Here is a 26,346-nt window from a genome sequence, read left to right as displayed (position 1 = left end):
GACACCCTGTTCTTGCTGCATCTCCACACTGCCAAGCCTGTCTCCTGCCCTTTATCATCATTATTCTTGCTGAAATGCATATGAATTCATCCTCTGGGGGCTTTGCACTATTTTTTATTTTGCTAAGCTGCATTTTTCTTTCCCAGAAACCTTATTTTGATGTAAATTCCTGTAAACAAGGGACTAGTTCGTTCTCATGCTGAACACAAAAGCTCTTCCAAACAAGTAGATCAACAGCCTGCAGTTGGCTTAATGAGAGACAGACTGACAATTAGGTTGGGAAAGTCTGCATGGATTGGGGGGGGGGAATAGACAGATTTAAGGGTTTGTTAATTGCTTGGGAGCACAAGGAAGGAGAGATGCAGAACAAGAAAAGGTGCGGGGCATGAACCCTTCTGCATTTTTATTCCTATAAATGCCCTCAATTTAAAAAGCCCATTGTTAAACTCCTATGAAATGGCAGCACAAATGCTAAGTGCTGAGGAGAATAGAAAATGTAGACCTTCAGAAGAATGGTTCAATATTTAAAGCATTCTCTTTGCAATCAGGTGTATCCATTTTGATTCCTTTTCAAGTTGTGCTCCGTTCCCGAAATGACTGCTAGGGGCCAATTACAGTACTTTGCACAAATGAAGTATAAACAATACAAGAAGAGCAGTCGAGCTGTCAATAGCATTGCAATAATACACAGACAGCGTCTTGCCGCAACACCGAAAGCATCAACCCTCCCTCCACTACCAGTACCAGCAGAAAGGATGATGAGTGGGAAGGATGAGGCTGCTGGTTTGCTCTGGGAGAGGCTGTGCATGGGCAAGGGGACAAGAGGATGCTCTTAGCTGGGGTGTGATCACCCCTGAAAGCTGGTTTTGCTTAGCTTTGAACTGTGAAGGTTCATTGCCCTCACAGGGAAGAGCTTCTGCCTAAGACCTCATCTCAGTCTCTCTCTGGCAGGTTAAAGCCATTCCCTTTGTCCTGTCCCTCCAGGCCCTTGTCCAAAGCCCCTCTCCAGGTTTCTTGTCAGTCCCTTTAAGTATTGGAAAGTTGCAGTTAAACTTTGGTAATGTCTGTGTGGAAGTCAATTTGCATTAAGCATGAATAAATAGAAAGTTTCAGATAAAGAACAAACAAGGACTGTGAAACTGGACTGCCTTTGGTCAGCAGCTCTGCTCCTGAGCTCGGGAATGCTGCAGAATAGGCAGGAGGACCACGACTGCATGCACTGTTTGCTATATACATGGTTCTGCTGAGACACCTGCTCCCCATGGACCACAGCAAGAGGTCAAGCCCACCGCACTCGCACAGATCCAACCATGAGCAGCACAACACAGGCTAAAGACACTCCAAAAGTCAAAGTGAAGCTTGGAGCCAGGAGGAGCTTTCCACACACTGAGCTCTGCAGCCTCATCTCTGCATAAGGAGAAGCAAAATGGTTAATGCTGGAAAGGAAAAATGATCCTGCTTTTGCTTTTATCTAATCTTAGCTGGACACAGCGGATTATGCAGAGTACCAAGGAAAGCAGCATAAGCAAGATCCTTTGGTACTTGAAATTATCCACATTATCTTAAAAATAAATCATGCCTCTTGCCCCTTTGAAGTTCTGTCACTATTTTTAATCATGGAGCTGAGGCTTGGCTTTTTAGGTGAATTCATCAGTAATTTATGCTAATAGATTTCTGTGCTAATGCTGTATGTGTATCTCTGGATCTGTTTAGATGCCAGTGCTGCGATAACCACAGGAGCAACAGAACAGATACAAGCCCCTAACACAGCAAGTGGTGCCGTGATGGGGCACAGGCAGCAGGTATGAGTCCTTCCATCCAATACGTTCTTCCCAGAGCCAAGAGCATCATTAAAGTGCTTGGAAATCCTAGAGATCTCTCTTTTCTTCCCGACAGGCCTACAGAAGAGCATGTGAAAGGGAACCAGCCCCATGCAGCCGAGGGACTCGGCTGTTCTTCACTGAGCCAACTCTGCTCTACCAAAGCCTCCAGCAGCCGCTGCCACACTGCCCATCACACTTACAGCCTCCTATAACACCAGCACTGCTTTGCTTTTCATTTTACTGCCATATAAACCAGCTCCCTCCGAAGTGTATTAAAGTTATAGCGCTGAAAGAGTGTTTCACTAAAGCAGCAGAGTCTCCCCATTAACTGGAGAAGGCTTTGCAAGGTCTTTGCAAATACCCCCCCCATCTCCACTCTCCCTTGCTAAGCCCTGCTGGAGCCATTTCCCAAGAGACTATGCAAGTGGCTGGTTCGATCAATTCAGGAAAATTACTATGCATTTTGTAGAGTTCCATTTGCTCAAAGAAGTAATTTCAGTAGAGATGAAAAAAGTAAGGAATCGCTTCCATGGTCAGGGACTCGGTGCCCTGGGGACAAGCACATCTTCAGGTACCCAGAGCAACCCCAAGGCAGAGCCTTGCCTTGCTCCACCTGCCTTCTCCTAAGAGCAGGCACTAAAAATTCACAGTGAACCAGTTTAATGTAGAATAATGTGAAATGAATCCCCATGGAATCTTTCACCTGTGAAGGGTGATTACATCTCTTTCATGTAAGAAGGACCTTAAATAACACTAGGTCTTGCAGGCTTCACTTGTGGGCTTGAGGAGGAAGAATAGATGCATAACTTTCATGGATGAGGGGTTATATAGTTTTTATCTAGCAATTGAAGAATGGAAAAAGCAAACAGATCTGTTGGGAAGAAAACATGGGAAATTAATCCCAAAGTGGAAGCAGCAACGTGGCTGTTTGGTACCAGGGAGGGGAAAGCCCAGTGCATATGGAAGCCCCCACCAAAAACACATCTCCTGCACAAGTCTTCATGGAGAACCCCCCCACCCCGGCCATGCCCCACACACAGAGGGTCAGACGTCATGTGAAGCCCCACCACATCCGCGTGTCAAGGCAGTGCTCAAGTGGCGCAGGGCCCTTCAACCAAACCAGGCTGCGATTTATGATTCATCTCTTGCAATGCAGAGACCAGCGCAGACAGGCACCGGTCCAGAGCTGCACACTGCAGGGAAGGTGCCCTGGACTGCAAACTGATGATGACTAACAAACCCCCTTGAAGCCAACACCTACAGAAACATGGTTCTGCTTGAAAGAAGGCCATTTTCTTCCAAAAGCCTAACTATCCTTTAGGAACGATACATCTGAGCTAGGGAGCACTCTGTTTGCAAATATGGGCCTAATATTTCACAACTGAAAGGTTTAATGATGGGATCTTCACTGCAGAGGAAGGGCAGTGAGGAGGAGCTGTTGATAATCCAAATACTTGGCAGAGGAGGTGAAATGGATTGAGAAGCTGGTGGTAGCACTGCCTGCATACCTGCCAAAAATCAGTCATCTCTGGCCTATAGGATCCATATTAGACTCTGGATTTAGTTCTGAAATATCCAATTTTAATGGCACTTGTGCCCTTTAGCATAAAATTCCCCCAAGTTTTAGCTCAGTTCCCCTGCCTCCCAACCTCTCCTATCGTAACAAAGAAGCGGGAGAGAAAGAAAAAACATTAATAAATCCCAAATTAAAATCAAATATCAAATTCTACTCAGATTTGCTGAAAAGGAAAGAAAAATCAATTCCAGCCCATTCGCAGTTCTTTAAGGCAGCTTATATTGTTTCTAACGAAACAAAAATCAATAAGAAATGCTTCTTATGGCTCATTTTTTAAAGCTCAATACCAGCCACGCAATTTGGTTGACGATTATGACTGATCCATTATGTCATCCAGCCCTTTTGCTGCTGCTGCCCAGCTCGCCAGCGCCTGCAATCATGTGTTATTGCTTGCAGGTACATCTTTAAATATTGGTTTGCTTTCCACTTTTCCACAATGATCATTCAGAAAGAAACGGAATTTGCTGATCAATCCCATTGACTTGAAAGCAACAGTTATTAATGCCTTCAGTTTGTTGCTGGCTTCTAAACTTCTCTGATCCATTAGTTATGAGCCCCCATTGATTGAAAACACACATCCTCCCGCATTGTCTTTTCAAGGGAAAAAACAAAGAGCTCTTTGCAGTCACTTTGCCCCAGGAGGCCCAGCGTGGTTTTAAAACCAGCACGAGATGATAATGTAATTTCACTACAATAACTTCCTTTGTGACAAAGCTATTTTTGAAGTTTTTTCATTAAAGAGGGCTTCGTTCGAATTCCAAATCACGCATCCTCCTCTTTCATCTCCTGCTCGCGGGTTCCTGGATCTATTCCCTCCCATCTTTAGATGCCGGGCTCCACAGCTCCACAAACACAGGGAGCTTCTCAGCTCTGTCAGGCTTCCAAAGCTGCAGGAGTTTTGGTTGCCCCGGGTGTCCTGCGAGTTCTCCTGGGTTTATTGGACTCTGCTTTGGGCCAGGTCTTGGTAGCCCCCAGGCCATGCATCCAAACTGCCCTCAACACTGGGAATTAGGGGTTGTCTCATCAGCAAGGTGGCACTGGGGGACTCTGAAGCCAGCCTCATGGCAGCAGGGGCCGTTCCATGCTTTCTATCAAGGGACTTTTTGCTTTCAAATGCAGACACGGCTCCTCAATGCCAGCATCCTCCACTGCCCACATCCACCTCGGACAACCCTTCCAGATCAACAGGAAAGCTAGAACAGGCTAGTTTGGGAACATCACTTAACACATCACCACTGAAAAACCCTCAGCGAGTGCAGTACTGGTTCTGTCCCTGGTCAGACAGATTTGTCTCTATCAGATGTGGAGGGAGAGAGAGAAACTCCCCCCTCATTCAGAGCATGAATTAGGTGCCTGCCACTGGTAAAGATGCTCCTCCTGCGAACTTGCCCCAGTTACACGACACTGGTTTTATTTCCATCCCCCCTTACAGGAAAATTACATTCAAGTGGAAGTGTACATATTCATAAAGGCATGTATTCATAAAGGCACTCTTAATCAGCACAGAGCCACTGGAGAGACGCAGCCGGTCTCTGCTCTGAAGGAGGTCATAGCAACTGCCACAGTATCTCTTCAAACCCATTTAACATCCAATAAACCTCAGGAAAAAAAAGTGGAAATATACCTAATTTGAAAATCACGTTGGCTGGGTTCAAGCCTGCAAATTGTTTAAGCATGTTCTTAACTTGAAGCTAATGAATCAACTTATTGAAGTCAAAAGATACTTGACGATCAAATCTGAAGTGCTCAGCATCTCGCAAGATCAAATCCCACAAGGGGTCACATTGCTCACAGCAGCTCTGACAGATGCTGATGGAAATCACACAAGCAGAGGGGATGTTCCCCCCCAGTCACTGCAACCAACGGGCTCCAAACTCACCCTGGGCTAATTAAAACAGGAAAATTAAGTCTCCAAATTACAAACCTCACCATTTTCAGTGCAATTTACAAATACTGAAAGTGATCATTTAGCGATGAAAAAAAATCAGTTTTTCATGCCCTGGCAGCCAGATGCTCTAAATATATCTAACCCTGCCAGGGAAATCTTGTGCTTGGGGCGAGTCTAACATCAGCTGCTTTTCCTTTCAGCTGAAGTTATTCATAAAGATGTCCTATTGATCCCAAGAGGATCATTCATTCTCCCCCGAAGCGACCTTGCTGATGTTAATGGAGGGCATATGGCATTTGGGCAGCATGTGTGGAAGGGAAACCTGCACCCATATCCCAGTACCTCAGCACCATGCCCGTCCCCATAGTACCAAGAGTGATGGTGATGGCTCCCTTTATTCCTGAGGATGTGCCACACACGAGGCTGGAACTAGATGAGCTTTAAGGTCCCTTCCAACCCAAACCAGTCTGGGATTCTATGAGGTTACTTCAAGTTACAGGAAACATAAAAGATCCCCCACTGCAGCAGGACACAGAAAATCAGGATTGAAGGGAGGGAGAACAAGGATGCTGCATTACAAGGCTTCCTGCCAGCAGGACCCTGAATCCAGCTAGCCCTCTGCTCTTTGGTGGGGAGCCAACCTCATACAGGAGCAGCCTGTCTGTCCATCGTGTTGGTCTGCAACCTGTCCTGCACCAACTCATCTTTAGGAAAGCAAGTTAACCTTTTGGGAAAGGTGGAATGAGAGCATCAGGGCATTTTCCTCATTAACCGCTTGCGATCTAGAGCATGTGATGTGTGCACTCGGTGGGCTGGGGAAGGAGGAATGAGAGAGAGGAACTCCCTGAAGCCATTTTTCCTTTGTCTCCTTTGTGGTTTTGGAGCATCCTTGGGGATTGCCCTTCTCACAGAGGAGGATGGTTTGGAGGAAAAAAGAAGGTGACACATTCGCCAGGAGGTTATTTACAAGTGCTCTTTTCTAGAGATCAATGTGTTGAGCCTGGTGAAGAATGATTTCAATTTTGCCTTTAAAACTGGATCAAACAATGCTGACAATGCAAACTTCCCTGCCATCCAGAGATTAAACGTGTTCTGCTGGTTTTAATAGGGGCCTGAGCGCAGTGCTTGCCAGCGGGCTCTCAGCACCGTGCTCTGTCTTTTAGCAGGTTCCAAGAGCACGCTGCAGAAATAACCCATTCGCATCTGCATATCGCTCAGGATGCTTTTGATGCATCAGTGCTGTGTCAGACCTGGGAGCAGCCCGCAGGATAGAACAGGAAGAGCATTCTTCAAGCTGGAAATACTGGGTGCAAAGATAGGACAAAGTTACAGCAGTCAAACTGGATTTAATTCTGGATCACTACAGGCTCTTCTGATGACCTTCAACAATTCAGTGGTTGAGGGCATGACGACAGTGCAAGGGCCCAAGCGTCCTGTGCAGTGTTTGAGTTTATAAAAGGTCTATATTCAAACATCCAGAGCGATTTATAGCAAGAGGTACTCCTGGCATACAGCATCTCCTGGGAAATGGCTGTCTAGCTGAGGCTGATCACCCTTGACTGCACCTAGAGCTGTTTACTCCTCAAGCCAGCAATTAAGCCCAGTGTCTCCCCACCCCTAAAACTCAGCTGTTAGAAGCCTACACCCAATAAGAGCAATAGGTTACTGCTGAAGTGAGTGACATCTCTTATCTAGTGCTGCACCTGGCTCCCAAGGTCCATTCTCCAAGCAGTGTAATGCCAGCTTTCCTCTTTACCCTTAGATGCCTACAGCATTTCCCTCCTTCACCCACAAGATCTCAGCTCCAGTTTGGCACCTACTTGATGGGGGCCTCCCTTCACTGGCTGGAAGGACCAAGGGCACCTCTCCCACCCCAACCAAGGCTCATGCTCATTCCCACATCCCTTTTCATCCCCTTCACAGGGTTAGTGGTTGTGCTGCTCTCTCTTCATTTAGCCTCTGAATTGTAAAGCGTTATTAAACTCGTCCTTAGCCACTTCAGAGTGGCAGGCAGGGCTGCCACGCTCCGCCAGCAGTCCCTTTATTAGTCAGCTCTGCAAGACTTTAATCTACTTAGAGAGTTTTTACTTTTTTTTTATAATATAATTCATAAATGGGTATCTTTAGATTTAATCTCTCGTCAAACTGCTCCTCACTTGATCTTTAAACTGTTAACGTGAGGGTATTAATTGCATCTCTCTGGGGCCGCATCCTCCTGCAGCGAGCATCTGAGCCCAGCGGGCACCGGGAGGGCAGAACTGGAATGTTTCACTCTAGCCCACTTTCAGGCTGTATCTAACTGAATATATGGAATTATTATAGGAGATTGTGATTGCTTTCTCGGAGAGATATATATTCAATTCCAACCAAAGTCACCTGCCTCCCCTGGTACCTTAGGTATGCCAGACTGATTGATTTGATGCGATTTTGGGCCTTTGTTCATTAAAACTCATAGGGTTCAGCATGCAGTTAGGTCCCACATCTTGGGACAAAGGCATCACTACAGCTGGGAGAGTCCCATAGGCTCTATAGAAAGACACTTTAAACACTAAATATTGACTGAACACAGCTCTGGGTTTTCCTTCACGTTTGAAAAAAGCAAAGGAAATTATAGAAAAAAAAACTATAGAGAAAAGATCCTTATTTTTCCCAGGGATTTTTCCCACCGGGTTTCAACATGCAAGTCATGTTCCCACCACAAAGTAGAAGGCCACAGAGAGCACAGATACAATCTCGTGAAGACTTTGCATGCGTTGTTTAAAATAAAGCTGCCATCAGCTCTGTTTTACTTGTACTAAGACCTGCTTAAAAACATTATTCTTCCGTCTCATCACCAGGCAGAAATGATGCACACAAATAGCAGTGAAGATACTTAACCAATGCGTTTCAGGTTCGAATTCAGAGCTACGAGAGCAAAGTTAGTGCTGTACAAGGCAGCTCCTCAGCTGTGCTGGGCTCAGAGCAGAGGACCAGGCATCCCCAGCAGGAAGATGACCAAAAATTCACAGTGGGATTGTGGCTTCCTTCTTCTCCATCTGTATTTGAAGCCCTCTTGGGTGAACCGGGGGTAAGACCCAAAGTGTCAAGTGGTCACCCACAAGATGCTGCGGGCAAGTCCCTCTGTGCTGTGCCAAGCGGGATGCACCCAACCGTTATCAGTGAACAGAGGAGATGCATTCTATAGAATCGATAATAGAATCCCAGGTTTGAATGCTCACCTGGCACCCCTGGGTGAACTTTGAGCCCTGCATCTGCTGAGTGGGCAATGAAAACCTCTGATAATGGCTTCCAAAGAGACACACTCTGCACAGCCTGAGGCACATCAGCTTCCAACTTCTCCTCTATGGCCAAGGCACCAGCCACTGCTAGAGGGAAAGGTGGTGCCTCCTGCCAGCCAGACACCAGCAGAGCCTCCCCAGTACCACATCCATCACCATTGTCACCAGTGATGGACATGGAAGTACTTAGAACAGCAGCGAGCACCTTACAAAGTCCTATTTCAAAACCCATTTTGTTTTCCGCCTTTCGAAACTCATTTTCTCTGTTTTCCTAACACCTTTAAAACACCAAATACACATCAGATTTTTTAAAAAGATAATAAAACCCAGCATTTCCCTCTTCCTGTGAATAGGGAAGCCTCCCACACTCCCCTTTCAATCCACAAATACAACATGCTGCACAACCCCCTTCCAGCAGGATATAACATGAAGCCATTCATTGCTTGCTAAGCCGAAAAGTGCCAGAATTAACCCTGTGTCCAGGGCACCAACAGCCATGAATAACAAGTATTTGACTGGTGTAACAGCCTGCTTTAGCACTGGCTTGAAAAGGAGCCTCCCATCAGCTTTGAACAGGCACAGTGGAAATCCATGCTGCAGAGATGGGCACAGGCAGGTTCACCCCACATCTCATGATCCAAGGCAGGAGGAAAGTGCTGGCGGCAGCAGCTGATGGAGAGGTTTTCCCTCTCTGCTCTCATGAATTCCTAATTCATTATCCATGCAGACAGGGGGAAAAGTGTGTTCTGCAAACACTGCAAAGCCAGGGGGTTAAGCTGAAATTGCATGGAAACGGTGGAGGGGCTCAAGTAACAATGCAGAGTTCAGACATGCAGGTGCCAGGTCCCCAGGTCTCCTTGGAGCAGGAGGTAGCATCTCCTCCTTCCTTCTCCTACCCCTCCGCTCTGATGCGCCCTCTTCCCAAAGAGAAGATCACACAGGAGCTCCAGACCAGGATATTTCCCCCCTACAGGCATGCATTTTTGCCTCCACATAGTTAACACACCTCAGCATGGTCAGTGCCTACTGCTATGGGAAAGCAGTTTGCTTCCCAAGGAGCATCCTTATCCCAGGTCTTCCACTGGCCAGCAATGCCTGATTGTGCCTTGTTTTATTCTGAGCAGATCCAGCCTCAGTTTTCCCATTCGCCCAACATTAAAACCTTCCCTGAATGTGCTGGAACAGAGAAATTCACAGTGAATTGGAAACAGGTCGAGTTCACCGGGGATCGGGAAGAGAACCGGCTGCAGCTGCCTAAATTAATTCCCAGCATAATTCCACTGAAGTCCGATTTTAACAGGCATTTGAAAGAACGTGCTCTTTCCTTGCCCTTTGCATGTAGAGAGGAAAAAGAGAAAGGTATTAACAACTCGTGCCAAATCATTGCATGGGTAATTAGACATGTGGGTAGCAAAGTGCCCCGTCCACTCATGAGCTGGCGGGGGACCAACCTTCTGCTCAACCAGTTGGTGCTTGGATAGGAGGAAAACACAGAGACCCTTCCTAAGGGTTTCATACAATGGGCCACACTTAGAAGCTGACAGGTTGGAAATGGGTCCCATGAGAACGTAACTGAAAGCCAAGGAGCGTACCAAGTTTTGTCGTAAACTGGTTCCGTGTTAAAGATAATTGCAAGCAGAGTCTAATTCTGCAGGCTCTAATTTTTCTTGTCTGACTAAGCAGGCATAATTTACACCCATCAGTTGCAAATGGCTTCTCCCACCAATCCTAAAGATAATACTGGGGTTTTTTAACGTAAAAAAAGCACCTCTATTTCCTACCTCTGCAGAAAGGGGATGAAAACTACACGCAAGGGCTGTCTGACACAAATCAGCCTAGTTCAAAAGACTGGATTGCAAAAGGAGCACTTGATGGGGCTGACTGGCCAAAACAGCTTCTCCTGCCAGGGGATGAACACGTGGTGGGATAAAGATAGTAATTTTAACTGGTCTTACTTGCCCATTTATTCCCTGTTGCCCTTTTCAGCCTGCATGACACGCTACAATTGTACCAGTTCACCCACTGCTGTGTAAGCTGTGAGTGGACGGGGCATGTGTGGCTCTGTTCCACACATCCAGAGGGATGCTTCAACCTCTGGGCACCGAGTCGGCTCCAACCCTGCTCAACAGCACCGCATCCCACCCAAAAAGGATGGGCAGCTCCTAATGTTCTCCCACATTCTTGCTGCCTTGGGTGAGTCTGCTTCTGCGGATGCTGGGAAGTGCACAGCCTGGTAAGTACCAGCCCATCTCCAGGTTCAAAACCAAGATCACTTCAAAAGAAGTGGCTGATCAAAGGAGTCCCTGCCAGAGAGATGTTCAGTGAGGATCCTGCTGTGCAGGGTTTGATGCTAGAGCTGGCAGAGATGCGGCCACCTCAGCATCAAGTGCTACAGACAGGGTGGCTGAGCCACCTCCCACCACCTGAGGGTACCACATAGGACTGGTTCCCCATGGGTAAAAGCAACCAGACCCCCGAAGGACAGGTATTCCATATGACAGTGGTTGGCTGCTGCTGCTGCATTCCTGCTGAGCCCACTGTGATTTGGGAGGGACCCTCAGACAAGGCAAACTGTGATTAGTTTTAATCAGTTACAGCACAAAAGGGGAAATCTTATTTTCTCATTCAAAGTCTCCATCAGCCTTACTTAAACCAGCTCCAGGCAGCAAAGTCTGGGAAGCTTCTCTAAGCACCACTGTTCCGTAAGGAGCTCTGTTCTGCCTCTCCCAACACTGGCACAGCCTTTGTCTTGGCCACCCAGGTCTGGAAAGGGGATGGTGGAGGAAACCAGTGGAGCAAGTACCACCTGGGGGCAGGAAGAGCCAGCTCCCATCTCCTGCCAGCCTGGGGACAAACCCCCGGCCCACCATGTCCAGCTTTGCCAGCAGAGACCTGCCAGGACCCAGCCTCTCACTGCAAGGAGGGGGTTGTACAAGGGAACGAAGCAGCCTTTTGGTCTGTTCAGACACATGGGCCACGCACCGGCTCTGATCAGAGTTTCCCCATTGTGCTGGCGCCCTGCGTACATCCCTGTACAAGAACATGGGCGCAGCAGTTGGTACCAGCTCCCTTCTCGCTTTCACAGCTTCTGCGGAGCTTTTCTGCTCTTGGGTTTGACAGGAGCTCACATTCCCTCAGTGCGTTTGCTTGACTTTCACAATAACATATTCAGGAGAACTGGATACATTTCAAACCAGCTATTACACCACAGTATGTTCCAACACAAATATATGCAGTGTAGTGCAGCAACAATTCTTCTAGGAGTGATCCTCTGTAACACAGATTGCAGAACAAACACATTCCCCCCGAGCCCCGATGCCATATGAGCTTTCGGAGCGGACAGCACCACAACACACACTGCCTTGCATAAAACCCTTCGGAGAGAAGAAAACTGCTGAAAAATTAACAAATGGGAACTCTCCAGACGTTCAAATCCTGTACCTAGAAACAGGCACAACCATGTGGCAAAGAGGCTTCCATCACCTCCAAGGGCTGAGCATCACCGTGGCAAGAGAAGACCCTGCTCTGGCTGTAGGTGAAGCATGGGGAACACAACGCTTTTCCTGCTACAGAGGAAACGCTGAGTAGGAAGTGCAAGTTTTTCCCCCTCTTTCTCCCCCTCCACAACAAGCAAAATGTAACATAAAATTGCAATGAGTCCATGGGAAGAAATGTGGTTTCCGGCTGTTTGCTTCCACAAGAGCTCCTAGAGCATAGGGAGCACCATCACATCCCTGGTATCACATCAGCAACCCTGGTTGCTTGCAAGGAGTTAATACCAGCCCTGTAACAAGGCATCGAACAGCCCCAAACTCTTTGGGATGAAGCCAGCTTCTCCCAACCCAGCCTAACACCACCCCCAGTGCTCCTGTATGATCATTTCAGAAGGAATCTTTACTGTAGTTGCCATTTACACCAAGGAAAACCTACTGTGACATATGCAGAGCTGCAGCAGGAGTCAGAATTCAAACCAGAGTGTTCAAAGACGAGCAAGGGGAAGAAACAAGCGCACGGAGAGACAGGGGTGGAAAGAAAGGAGGGATCCTTCTGAATGGTGCGGGTGCGAAGCAGAGGCTCAGCTGTGTTTAGCAAGCCATCAATCTGGGTGTCAAAGCGAAGGGCTAGCTGGGCCTGTTTCAGTAGAGGGCACTCAAGGCCCAGAAATCTGCATTCGCCAGCCCCGTGTATTTAATCTCTGGTATTTTAGGAGACAACTCCAGCACATGAATCCCGGTAATGTGAGCCCTGGGCCTCATAACTCACCTCGATTGTAGTTATGTTACACCTGATGCGTATAAATCTAAACAAAGCGCATGTGGATGTAGCTAATTCCAACGAACCAGTTTAGATACCATTAAAAAAAATAAAGAGAAGCCTCTTTTTCTTCATTAGGATGGAAAAATGCCATCGCTACAGAAACGCGCATCTCTTTCTGCAAGGTTCGTACTTCTGCTGCTGCTCTGAAGCATGAATCTCACTTGACACCATCCTTCGTCAATCAGCATTTTTTCCCCAGATATTAATAACTTCAACCTTTTTTTCCCACTTCCGCAAGCAGTTCCCTTACATACTCAAGAAGAAAAGCCTAACATCCATAGCCTTTAGAACACCCATAAATCTACAGCTTTACTTGCAGGCAAGAGAACAGAGATTTTTATGCATATAAACCCCTATAAAAGGTACACAATCATCAGAGCCCTGCCTAATAAACAGCTCTAAATACCACATGTAGCCACTGGAAAAAAACACAGCCTGAACATCCAACACATCCGAGCAGCCTCAGGACAACCCAGGAACAGCCAAATGACTTCTCCTGGACGGCACACCACCTCCACGAGTTCCAAACACAGCAGAGTATCAGCGCTCATTGATATCCTGTGAAATGATGAATTACTACATTAAAGCTATTTCATAGCAGTTGTGAACTGGGCAACCCTCTTGTATTTTTAGCGTCGCTGTACCGAACGGCAGAAGAACACCAAAGCCTTTCTGCTACCTGCAGTTGTCCTTCAGCAAAGCAACAAACGCAGATTCTTTAGCATACCCCGAACTTACACTAACTTTAAAGTACAAATTCACCCCTCCCAAAGAAATTCCAGCGCAACATCCCACTCAGAGCACTTACCCATGAAGATGGATGGGGTTGGAGCTCTGGTCCTGCCTGGTGCTCTGCTAATCCTGCAACTACTCTCTGGTTGTTTCCCTGGCACATTTTGTCCTTGCTATAATGATGCGCTAATAGCCCTGATGGGCCACAGCTGATGCAGAGCTTGTCCTAATGGATAAAGGTCATTGCTCTGGGGGAGGAAAATAACCTAAGGTAACCACAGGGCAACACCTGAGAGTAGCTTGAAAAAAAGAGCCTCTTTTTTTAAGGATCAGGATCCCCTTAGACAGTGGAAGGATGCTGCAGGAGAGGGGAGCACCCCTGAGCCACGTGTGAGGGATGGGACTGGAGGACAGCATGGGAGTTCAGGAGCATGAGGAAGGCAAACAGATATGATGGGCTTCAGGTGCTCCGGTTGCTTTGGGAAGGAAAAGCCATGCAGAGCCTGAGCAAGGAGATGTGCAGCCACAGAGCACAGCTCTGCCCGGAGTCCCGGTGTGTGTGGCTCACTTTGCTGCCTCACTGCTGATAGCTGATTACTCCTTTGCTGCCTTCCTCAGCTGCACAGGCTGCCTTCTCTGACCTACATACGCAACAGGGCCCATTCCTGACCTCCATACACCCATCAGATACTAATCAAATAAGAAATAAGCTACGTGTGCCGGTACTGCGGTGGGATCCAGAGGCTGAAGCCAAGGTTAGAGCCTTATTAGTGCCTGGTGCCAGTAAAAAGTCAAGAGGCAGCATCTTGACACTAATGAACCAACAGAATATATCACCCTAGCTACATCTTAATTTAAACAGCCCACAAACCTGAACCTCTTGTCCCCAGTAACTGAAAATGAAGCCTCTCCTTTATATGTTCAAGTCTGCAAGGGGTAAAAAACAGTCACAAACAAAATACCTCCCTCCCCTCCATGAGCTTTGTGGGCCTTCCTTTTTTATCATCAGGTGCAAAGAGCCATCAGGTTGGGACATTTAATTCTATGAGAAGTTCACAGAACCAGCTGGCCTTCATTTAAGCAGTTACAATGAACACTTCTCCTATGGACTTTTGCTAAATCTCAACCTTTCTGATGTCAGAGGGGTGAAAACACCCCTTCACATGAGACACCTTTTTCTGTAACTGTCTTTGACACTGGTAAGATTTGCTGCTGGAGCCTCAGCCTGTCCGCAATAAACAGAAACAAAGATCTCCTCAGAGACCAGACTTTGAAGATGCTGAGTAATGCCTTTGCCTCTTTGTCTTGACTCTTAGGAGGAAGAAAAAACCTCCTCTGCCATGAGCCCAGGTCATGTTCAGGGGCACCTCCCCATTACCCCAGATGAAGCACTCAGGAACTTTTTATAGAATCATAGGATCCCAGCCTGGTTTCAGTTGGAAGGGACCTTAAAGCTCATCAGTCCCACCCCCTGTCACAGGCAGGGACCCCTGCCACTGGAGCAGCTTGCTCCAAGCCCCTGTGTCCAACCTGGCCTTGAGCACTGCCAGGGATGGGGCAGCCACAGCTTCTCTGGGCACCCTGTGCCAGCGCCTCAGCACCCTCACAGGGAAGAGCTTCTGCCTAAGAGCTCATCTCAATCTTCCTTCTTGTTTGAGTTTTAGATGGAGAATGATTTGCACGTCCCCTCCTCCTGTTCATACACTCAGGCTAACGGGGCTGGGATGGGTCACACAGGAGGCCACTGGCTTCTGTCACCGCCCAGCGCTGCCCACGCTGCCCCTCACTGCTGGGAAAGCCATGGACAGGCAGAACTGGAAAGATGAACAGCTATGGAGTAATAGTATGCGTGTGAGACAATTAAAGATGTGCTCCTCAGATGTTGCAGGCGATGTGCTCAGCAGACAGCTCGCAAATGGGGGAGACTGGAAATGATGGAATAGGTCAAATTATTTAAATGAGGAAAAACGAATTCGCCCCAGCCTAGCCCAGCGAGTTGACAAAGCAGCCAACTTATCTGCCGCTTGCGCGGCCCTTTGTCTCTGTCACCGAGGTCATTAAACTCCCGGCTGCCGAGCCCAGCCTGGCCGCCCGCTCGCTGCTCCAGCGGCCCCGCTACCCGGAATAGCCGGGCCCTGCCCGAGCGATGCCGCCCCGCCTCGCCCGGCGCCAACCACCGGGGCCATAGGGGACACCGGACACCCAGGGATCTGCGGGACAGGGGGCAGAGGGACCCGGGGACCCCGGAGCTGCCGCTCCCCCGGTGTCCCCCCGCCCCGCGGGCCCCGGCTGCCTCCTGCCCTCTCCCCGGGGGAGCGGGCGGGCACCGGCGCGTCGGTGCCGGGGTGCGTGTCGGTGCGTGTCGGTGCGTGTCGGTGTGTGTCAGGGTGTGTGTGTGCACGCTCCACTCCGGGGCTTTGCGAGAGCCGCGCGCATCAGTGGTAGGAGGGGACAGAGCCGCTCCTCGGGCGCACCGGCAGCCCCGGCTCCGCAGGTGCCGCCCGACCGGCACCGGCACCGGCACGGCTCGGCTCGGCTCGGCACGGAGTGGAAGGGAACGGAACGGCACGGAACGGAGAGGCTCGGCTCGGCTCGGAGCGGCTGCCGCGGGACGGGCCGTCGCGGCCGCACTAAGATGTGCCATGAGCGGTCCGGGCTCGGCGCCGACCGGTCGCTCCGCCTGAGCCCCGGGCAGCAGCCGCCCGCTCCCCCGCTGCCCCTGGGGCCGTAGGGCCGCGCCGGCCCGCGCCCTCCCCAACGATGCCCCATCTCTGGCCGGTTCTCCGCGGCGTGCTCTGGGAATACTGGGCAGCGCTCCTGGTCGGCGGCCTCTGTGGCCAGGGCTCGCACGGGATGCCGCATGTCATCCGGATAGGTAAGGCCGCCTCTCCCCGCGTCGGGGCGAAGTTCGGGGCTCAGGGACGGGGCGGGGGATGCGCTGCCCGCGGGCGCTGAGCGGCGAGGGGCCGCGTCCCGGCACGGAGGGGCAGGCGCCCAGTGCAAGCATCCGCCCTGGCACAGAGTGACCGGGGCGCTGGGCACCGTGCGAAGAGGGAGGGGATGATGAACCGGGAGAGGGGGATGCTGTGCGCCTGGAGAAGGGGGATGCTTTCCCCGGAGAGGGTGTGTGCTGAGCCCCCAGAGCGGGGAGATTCTTAGTCCTTGGAGCAGGAGGATGCTGAGCCCTGGAGAAAGGGGATGTTGAGCCCCTGGAGTGGGGGAATGCTTAGCCCTGGAGACGGGAGATGCTGCGCTCCAGATCGGGCGAATGCTGAGCTCTGGAGAAGGGAGGTACTGAGTCCCTGGAGCAGGGGGATGCTGAGCCCCAGAGTGGGGGAATGTTGAGCCCGAGGAGGAAGGCTGCGGTGCCCTGTGCAAGGAGAGGTGCTATGCCAGCGCAAGGAGGGGTGCTGTGCCACTGCAAGGAGAGGTGTTGTGCCTGCTGCAATAGGGATGCAGTGCAGAGGTGTTCTGACCCAGGGCCAGATGTGCCCAGCACAGGGAGCTGATAGCATGGGGGACCCGGAGGATGGAGGCGGGCTGCCTGTGCCGCAGCGGCTGCTGAGGGCCAGGCGTGTTGCATTAGACTGCTGAGGTTCTGGGGAAAATTAATCTTTAATAATGTTACATAAAGTAATTGCACAGAGAACAGCTCGGGAAGGAGCCCTCGATCGGCCTTTTTCCTAATTAAACGAGATTCTTGTTTTCAGCGTGTCATGTAAAGACCGGCACTGATTTTCTGTTACATCCCATGTCCTCTGCCATTGGTACACATTCCCAGGGCTTTGCTGTCTGCCCAGGGAAAATGATAAGGATAGGGTTAGCTGGTTTTTTAGGGACCAAATTCTAACCCAGAGAAACTAGTGCAAACTGAACAGATTTGTGAATACTTTAAAGTGTAAAAAATGGGTCTTATTTATCCCAGTGCAACTGCACAGCAGCAATGTGAAAACCAGTAACAGCCAAATGCTAGTCCTGGGGGACAGCCGCTTTCTGAAGTGAAACACTGTCACCTCCAGAATGGTTTTGAGTGACTGCATGGCCCAGAAAGTCTCATGGATAAGGGCTTGATTCCTGTGGGGTGAACACCTGGACTGGTGCGAATGAGATGCTCCAGGCAGCTGTGGTCCTGTGCATGTCGCAGTGCCAGGAACGCTGGTGGGAAAGGTTGATGGACCTGGCCCTGGGGCCTGGACCCTGGTGCTGCTCAACTTTTATGAGAGATAGGCTGCTTGGTCAGCTCAGCCGCAGCCTGGAACAGCTGGAAATGGTTTCTGTGACAGAAACCCACCCCCAGGAAAGCTCCCGTTGCTGGCACACCAGGCTCTGCCAGTGCCAGCGCAAGAGCAGAGAGAAGGCATCCAATTGTGCTGCGGCAGAGCCCCCCAGTCTATCATCACCAGCCTTGCCCCCATAGAGACCCCCACAGCGTTTCTCTTCCCAATGGGTCCCAGGGCACAGATCCCCGTTGAGACCAGGGTGCTCGGTCACAGCTGGGGTGCTGGGCTTGCAGCTTGTACCGCTTTCAGCTTGGCAGCAGCAGGCCTGATTCTGGTGGCCAGAACCGGCGTGCTGCCAGGCTGATGCTCCGGAGGAGGCGTGCGAAGGGCTGCTGCTGTACAAGCTGAATGCTGGCAGGGGAACGGGCTGAAGCCGCTAGTGCGGGTGGGTGCTGAGATCCCGGTGGGTACCAGTGTGGCAACGGGAGATGCTGAGGCCCAGGAGTATCCCTGTGGCTCTATGGAGATGGTTAGCCTCAAGTCCAGGTGCCTCAGTTGTCCAGAAAACGGGTTTTCTAGACACGGCTTAAAGCAATTGCACAAAGAGAGCAGCTTTGAGTGCCGGAACAGCCGCCAGCCCTTCCGAGCCCCTTGGCTTTGCTGCAGCTCTGCTGCCTTCACCCAGCGCTCCCCGGCTCAGCTCAGAGCCACCGCAGGAGCAGGGCAGGGGCTGGTGCACACAGGCAGGGGCAGAGGCAGGGCTGGCGCCGCTGGAGCTCCGCTGTGCACCGCCTCTGCCAGCGCCGCCGTAATGCAGGAACGGCTTCGGCTTCGTGCTGTTGAAATCCCGGGAACTGCCCCAGCATTCAGCCCCGCTTTTAGCCTTTTCCTTCATCAGTAAACCAAGAAACTTAAAGATCAGCGAAAGGCTTTGAAGGGGCTGCAGGGAGATCCGTGTTTACCTTCGCTCTCACTTAAAACCGGCACGATTCTGACCTCTTTTTCAGCCCACTGGAAAATTGCAGCTTTTCCCCCTCTGCTTTAATTTGTGCAAAGCTGCCCCGGCTTTCAAGTCATTCTTTTAACATTAGGTTATGCCAAGAAGTAGAGAACGCTTGAGTAAGTATTGGTTTAGAACTGAAAAATCAAACCACAGAGAAAACAGGTGGACTTATCAAAGCTCTCTCGTTTTCCTGTATTGAAATAAATACAGGGAGAGGTACCTGAGAAAGGGAAGGAAAAGCTCAAAGCGCTCTTTCTCTCACAGTAAATTATAAATAGTTAATCCACGCATCTAAACACAATCTATACATGTAAACCTATAGGGAAAATCTGCGCCTCATTGATGGATTTTTTAGGAAGCAGGAGTTTGTATCTGAAGCTTATTCTATGGTCAATTCTTACGCAGTCTCTTCAATAGCTGTACCAGAAAACGCCGTTCAGATCTGCAGCACACCCCAATGCTCAGTTCAGCTCTGAGTTACCCTGGCAGAAAGACAGACCGCTGGAGCGGTGTGAGTAGAGTTGCTCCATGCTTACACCGCTGTGAGTGAGGCGGGTTGTGAGCCTGCCAGCCCTCACTGCAGAGATCAGCGAGGTTGTACCTGTTATTAAGTGCTGCACCGAGCAGCTGCAGAGCAGTTGCAATATCATGCCCCTCGTATAGTAAGAGCAGTGAGTGCAGGTGATCAAGCTACCAAGCCTATTCCTCTAACCTTGCTCTTAGATTAAAAAGCAGTAGTAGCATCCCTTCAAAGTGACAGATGAGAGCTTGATGCCATTTTGTTGAGCCTGATGGCACCAACCCTACCAAAGCATTGCGGGATGACTGGAACCAGTGGAGCCCGCAGGACCGGCATTCCAGGGCAGCCCGATTCCAAGCACCGCGCTCTGCTGGAGCATCACCCAAGATTCCTCAGAGTGATTATTTTGATGGATGATGCGTTAGCCTGTGCAGCTCAGACGGATGCCAACAGTTTGAGATTAATAAGTAATTGTAAAGCCCAGCCCAGCCCGCGGGAGCCGTCAATCTCATTGCAGCGCTTGCATTTGGTGATTAGCGGGTGGGTTTGTGCTCCAGTGCTGCTGAGGAGGTGACACCGAAACCTCACGGCCCCGCTGACGATGCTCCCCATGGCCACTCGGCGAGGGGAGCAGCAGGAGCGGTGCCTGCCATTGCCTCGGCCACCCCTCTGGTGACAGGCAGGGTCCCCAGCACTTGGGTCACCCCCAAACCCTGTTTGTCCCCCTCCTGTCCTTCCCCTGCAGGAGGAGCGTGCTGAGCCCGGGAGGGGTTTCATTCTGCTGTCTGCATTTTCAAAGGACTCACCTTCACCTCTGGGTCCTTTGCTTTTGTTCTGCCTTCTTTTAGCTAAGGTTACATTCCCGCTGAGATTCGTGGCAATAATTACACCTCCAGCATGTTGGAGGCCCCATTCTCCTATCACTGAAGTCACTGGGAGCAGGGTGAGGCTCCAGTTAAGCTTTTAAACAAACAGTCCTCCGTGGAGGAATTTATGGGGTTTTATTGCTTGTAGTCTCTTTCTGAGCTGTGTTTGTGTAGAGAAGGGGTTAGGGCATCGATTGTATGATTTGCAAGTAACACAGAACAGACAAACTGGAGTCTGTGTAGTCAAAAATAGCATTGATTATTGTATATAAATATATAGAAAACAAATTCTAATAATTCTCCTCCTCTGTGTGGTTGGTTTTCCTGGATCTTCCTATGTCTGCCTGGAACTGGGGTTTGAAACCACCTTCCCCCACTTTACAAATGAAGTTTTCTTTGTAACAATACAAAGGGAAAAGCAGGTTTGCTGAGGCTGAGCAAGACAGCAGTGCCCACAGGGCTGGGAGCTGCAGGGCTCCGGGTGCATGGATGCAGGAGACAGAGCCTCAGGAAAGCAGCTCCAGGGGCTGATGCTCGATGCCCCGTTTGGCCGCTGTTAGTTGGGAAGGGGTGGCAGGATGGCCGAGCCTGGTTCTGCAGCCAGGGTCCGTCGTTGGATGGAGTCTGAGGGGGCCAGAGCTGCTCGGTGGATGCAGGGTTTCTCACCCAGAAAACTGGCCAAGATTCGCCTTTTTTGCCCTGTTTCCTCATGGTAATGTGTTGGACCACAGGGACACTGCTGGGTGTACGGGTGCAGTGGCAGAGCCTGGGGCCTGGCTGTCACCCAGGGCAAAGCAATGAGGAATTCCTCTCTGTGGCCAATAGGCGATGGGACCTGAAGGGGTAGGAGCAGGCAGAAGCTGAAGGGAGATTGAGACATTTTCCATCCCTGAAGCAAACCACTGCAGAGGAGCAGCCCGAGGGCCCCGAGAGCGTCCCACAGGCTCCAGGAATATTCCCTGAGGGAATCCCAACTGCCGGCTGCGTGCTCCCCGGTTTGGGTGTAAGCACATAGAAAGCAGAGCTGGGTTCCCTTGGGCACCCTGCTGAGCATCAGGAGCAGGCTCACATGGAGCCTGTGTGCTGTGGGTGTGAATCCACCAGCATCTCCCATGGGTGCCTGAGTACGGATCCAGTCCCCAAATCTCCTGGACTCAAGTCCACTGATTGGTAGCTTCAGGATTCTGCTTTCTGCACGCTCACCACTGGAAGTAAAGCCCTGTTTTCTCATTTGGTTTGGGTTTTCCTGCCTTTAAATCATTCTATTGCCTTTGTGGCTTCTCCTGCATTTCTGTTTGTATTCCATGCACCCTTTGCTCCAGCATTTAATGGCTGATAAAGTTATTTCAGGTCAGGAGATGCTCTGTGTGCCAGATAACGTATTCCAGTAATTTCAGCGGGATAGAAGGGCGGCAGTGTAAATTGTTTGGTGGTAAATTAATTCTGAATACATTTGAATAACAATGTTAACTCTTTATCACAGAATAGTCTAATTATTTGATCTTGGCATCCTCTTGGGAACTTCATACAGGAAACTCAGATCAAACCACAAACCAGAGAAAAAAATAGACCCTCATTCATCATAGGGCAGGAGTCCAGCCAAAATAAACAGACCTGCTTAGTGCTGGGCTGCACCAGCACAGGGACAGGGCTGGGATGTGGTAGAAGGATGCTGAATTTGAGTGGGAAAGGAGCCAGCGTGGCCTCTGTGTGTGTATGGACGTAGTCATGCTGCCCTGCACCGGGCACTGCTCGTGCTGCATCGGCCCTCCTGGCTCCATCACCACCAGCTGCAAATCAGCACTGCCCTCACCTCAAACTTAATTCCCCCATCTCTGTATGGTTTTATGGATGAAAGTGAACAGAGGTTGGTATCATGAGCAGGTTTCTGTAAAGCCTTCACAACTCTGTCAGGCACAGAACAACGCTAAAAGCGATTCAATCTCCAGCAAAGCCGAGCCTCTCCTGTCCTGGTAAACGAAATGCTCCTTTGGTACAGGTCAACAGCATCACTAACTTAGCAATCCTGCATGAAACACAGGTTTCCCCCCCTCCCTCCTGCTGCCGGTGTGATGCCCGCAGCTGCAGAGCATCAGCAGAGGGCACTGCGCCTCGCCATGCCCGGCTCTTCCCCGCCACCTTCCTCCCTCCAGTCCTGAACGCTGCTTTCTCCTATTAGCAATCATCCCTAATTTCTAAGCATCCAAGCTGCCAGAACAGCTACGATGCTGGAGCCTCTCATTGAGGCACAATATCAAATCAAACCCGACACTGCACAGTGTGTCTGTAGCAAGCATTAAGCCTCCTAATCCAATGTACTGTGTTTCTCCACCAGTTACGCTGTGCAATCTCCCTTCCCACATTTTGGCTAGAGTTTTGATGTGATGCTGTCTAGACTTCTTCTTTTGCCTTTGCATACTTAGAAGAGAGGCTGGCGAAGTCCCTGGGTAATGCAGATAATGAGTTGAAAGCACCAGACCTCAATGGGCGAGAGGAGGCAAATATTGGAAAGGAGCTGAGGGCTGAACGTGAGGATAAAAACTGTGCTGTGGCGATGCTGCCAAAGGGGATGATGTGAAATGAGGAGTGCTGTATCCCTCAGAGACGCAACTTGTTTTGTCAGGCAGCAATTGTCTCAGTTTGGGCTGATGGGATGCAGATGTGATGGGGCTTCGTGTATTACTGCTGCTCATGGACAGTAAACCCAGGCATAATGTGCTGGTATTTATCACAAATAATAAAGCCCAAAATAGATGCAGGTCCTTACCAAAAGCAAGAGCTCTTCAAGCAGGTGGAAGGCTCAGTTCACTGCCTTCTCTTTGCCCAGCATCAGCTTTTCTTTGTGGCTGTTAACCCCTTGTGCTCTCACCTCCTGCCACGCTACACCTTCCTCTGACATTACAGCTTCGCATCCCAGTTTGCCCTATGAGACCCTCACCATGCTGTTACCTGTGTGCTCAGCAGCACCAGGCCTTGTGCTTTAAATCGCCCAGGAGATTTTTTTCTCCATGCTGTCTGATGTCGAAACCCCACCAATTATTTCACTATATGAGGCTGTTTTCAGTCACTGTGCACTGCTGGTAAATACTCCAACAACACAAGCCCTTCTCACTGGGGATGCAGGAAAGAAGGAAGGCAGAGATGTGGGAAAGCTGGACAAGAGGAGCAGGGTAGAGGAATGTGCTGTGTAGCCTCAGGTATGAGGCACCAGCACTGGGAAAGAGGGTTCCCTTGGTGATCACAGAGTTTAAATAAAGAGATGAAGAGGATGCTGTGGGAGTAGTGGAATAAATCTGCCATGATGCTAATAGAGCAAAAGCAAAAGAGGAGGAAAAGGGAAATACAAGATGTCTGGCTTCTTGATTAAGATCCCCTAAAGGGGAAAACTGTGCGGTCTGGCATCAGGAACAGAGACTCCACAGGAATTGCTCTCTTAAGTCACTCTAGTGAAGCACGGTGCTGCACAAAGGTCATAAACTAAAGATCTGGGCACAGGAGAATTTGGGAAAGGGGCTCTGGTTTTCAATCCCATTTGCTCTTGTCTGGGGGCTTTGGATTTGAAGGCAAAGGCTCTCCCAGGCAGCTCAAAAGATGCCACAACACATTTTAACAGCTGCCTGGCCAAGAGCATGACTTTGGTATGAGATGGTTCACTTGGGTATCGCACAGCAGGAAGCGATGGAGCCAGCCTGCCCAGGCAAGCCCACAGTGCAGGCAGTGGGAAGGGGCTCCTCCAGGTTTCAGCCCTGCTGGGACCTGACACCCTAAAGATTCCCTCCCCTACAGAGAAAGCCCCTGGGTTGCATTTTCTTCTTTGAAGTACAGCCTGGCCTTTTGCTCAAGTCACACTAAGCCTAAAGAGTAAAGCAAGCTAAGGAGTATTTGCCCCTTGGATTAGTCTGTGAGTCAGGAAAGGTATTAAGCAGACAAATAAACCATCCGGTATCAAAGGAATAAAACACTCACAGTTACAGAACTGTTCTGAAGAACTCTTGAATTCAGGCCTTGCAGGTTGTTCATCCCTTGGGGATCCCCACTGAGGGGCATCTGGATTCCCAGGTAGCGGCACTGAGCCCATTACAAAGGCTTTTGAGCCTGATTGATTTTAATTAGCCTTCCATCCTTGACATCTGCAAACAGGGGCTTCAGGTGCTTTCATTAGTGCCACTGCAGCAGCTGGGCTTACAACAGTGGTTCCTATAGCCAGTAAGGAATGGGAAGAAGCCATCGACTGCTCTTACATAGCCCACTGGATGCTCATTAGGCAGTAATGACATTTGATTGCTACAACATGTGCTTTGCTCCAATTAGGGGCTTAGAGGTGAGCAGGGCAGCTCTTTGAACTCACCAGTACCCAGGTGAATAGGAACATAAGCCGTTCTTAAAATAACAGAGCTGGGTCTGCACAATCCAAATCTGATTAAAGCTGTGGAAGTCTATGGTGAGAACCAGTGTGAGCGGTGGGCGGCTTTCCTCTACTTTAATGAATAGATGGCTGTCATCTCTTCCTTATCTCCCAGGATGATACAGTAAATAAAATCTGGTGTCACCTACAAATTTAGCTGAGTTGCGGCTGTCTATTGGGACCGAAGTGTTAGACTTGTTGGTTACTTGTGCAGGGAATTCAAAGCACTCAGAAGGAAGCCACAGCAGGAGTTTGAAATCCCACCCCCGGCGAGACACGGCGCCTGCCTGGGCACATGGGCAGCAGGAATTGTTCCCTGCCTGCAGCAGAGGTTGCATGCTAGAAACAGGGAGGATTTTGTCCTGAATGGAGCAAATGGTTATAGCAAGAGGACCCAAGAAGGGATTTTCCTATAAGGACAGACCCAGGGGAGCTGCACGCACTGCACCGCACCGCATCACACCAGCAGCTCTGGGTAGGATGCTGCTAAAACGGGGCTGCCAAAAGGGACTTGCTCTGCTGGGAAGCTGGCCTTTAAGTCATGGTGAAGAACGATGTGTGTGTCTATTGCTATGGAGTTTGAAAGGAAAGATGCCTGTTTTCACTGCCGCATAATATAAATACAGGTTTTATTTAAAGCAAACAGGTGCTGCTCAGTCTGCCTCTCTGATTCACGCCTCACTGAAGATGAATTATTAATCTCTCATATTCTGCACAAAGGTGGCCAGTATATATTTCCTAGCAAAAATTAGAGCAGATCAAGACCATCTCCTAAGGGTTTCTATAACGATTTGCATTTTTATATACACGCAAATAGTTCTGGCAGCATCACAGGGCTGCTGCTGTTTGGGTCTGGATCCACTGTCATGGAGAAGGAAAGACAAACCATCCTTAAAGAGCACAGTATCACCTACTCTCTCATTGCCATCCTTGCCTTCTACTTGTTGGGCTTTTCCCAAGAAATGGGAATTTCCAGAGAATTCCTTAACTCTCAGTATTAACTCTCTGGGACAGTGTAGGCCAGTGTAGGACACTGAGCAAACAACTTGCAGCGGTTTTCAATCACTGCCAGTACATGACTTGGAGCAGTTGTTTTCTGCATTGAGACTCACAATGGGAACATCATGGCACCAGAATGTGACCTGGCGATTTGTAGAACTGACTCAGCCTGGCAGTATCATTGTCATAACTTGTAGGAATATCTGTATTCTTTCCTCCAGATTCCTGTTACAGGGAGTTTATCACAGGCAGCTTCAAACGCTTTTCCCTAGAGGAAGCATCCATGCGTTAGGTATTTCCTTGCTAAGGCATGTCTCTTAGCTTAGCTTCTGCTGTTCTTACTAATACTGCTATAAGGCCTTTCAATGGCATGCTTTGCCCGAGTTTTTTAAAAGCCTCTGACTTACTTGGTCCTGTTTCTTTCCTTTGGAAGCAGAAGTAAACTCACTACTGAGCAAGAACCATGAGACAAACCAGAAAACCTGCTGGGCAAATCCCATGGGGGACACAGAGGTGGATGTTTTCTCCAAATCCCAGATACTCCATTTTTCATTTGGATTTTCCTTTGTTCTCTTTACTCCTATTCTTGGAAAGTTCCCTCTGCTCTCAGCACAGGGCTTCTCCCCTCTGTAAGCTGACAGTGATGCTCCCCGGTCCTGAGCCCTATGCAGTGCAGGCTGCAGTCACACTGCATCCTCCATGCTGGCAACCCGCCTCCC

General features: G+C 49.8%; 1 protein-coding gene and 1 long non-coding RNA gene across 2 annotated transcripts in view; one reads left to right on the top strand and one right to left on the bottom strand.

The window, feature by feature from the left end:
* Positions 1–13,748, bottom strand: part of LOC136023434 (uncharacterized) — a 74,503-nt gene extending 60,755 nt beyond the window's left edge. Inside the window, exon 1 of the long non-coding RNA XR_010616593.1 lies at positions 13,691–13,748. This is a non-coding gene — a long non-coding RNA (uncharacterized LOC136023434). The remainder of the gene's footprint in view (positions 1–13,690) is intronic.
* Positions 13,749–16,235: 2,487 nt separating this feature from the next.
* GRIK3 (glutamate ionotropic receptor kainate type subunit 3) overlaps positions 16,236–26,346 on the top strand; it is a 102,029-nt gene continuing 91,918 nt past the window's right edge. The window contains exon 1 of the mRNA XM_065697606.1: positions 16,236–16,489. Within this exon, the coding sequence (XP_065553678.1) occupies positions 16,375–16,489 (115 nt within the window). The 5' untranslated portion in view covers positions 16,236–16,374. The remainder of the gene's footprint in view (positions 16,490–26,346) is intronic.

This window comes from Lathamus discolor, chromosome 18, assembly GCF_037157495.1.
Source record: "Lathamus discolor isolate bLatDis1 chromosome 18, bLatDis1.hap1, whole genome shotgun sequence".
NCBI lineage: Eukaryota > Metazoa > Chordata > Aves > Psittaciformes > Psittacidae > Lathamus > Lathamus discolor.
Note: the sequence above shows the minus strand (reverse complement) of the source record. Positions and strands in the feature narration are given on the sequence as shown.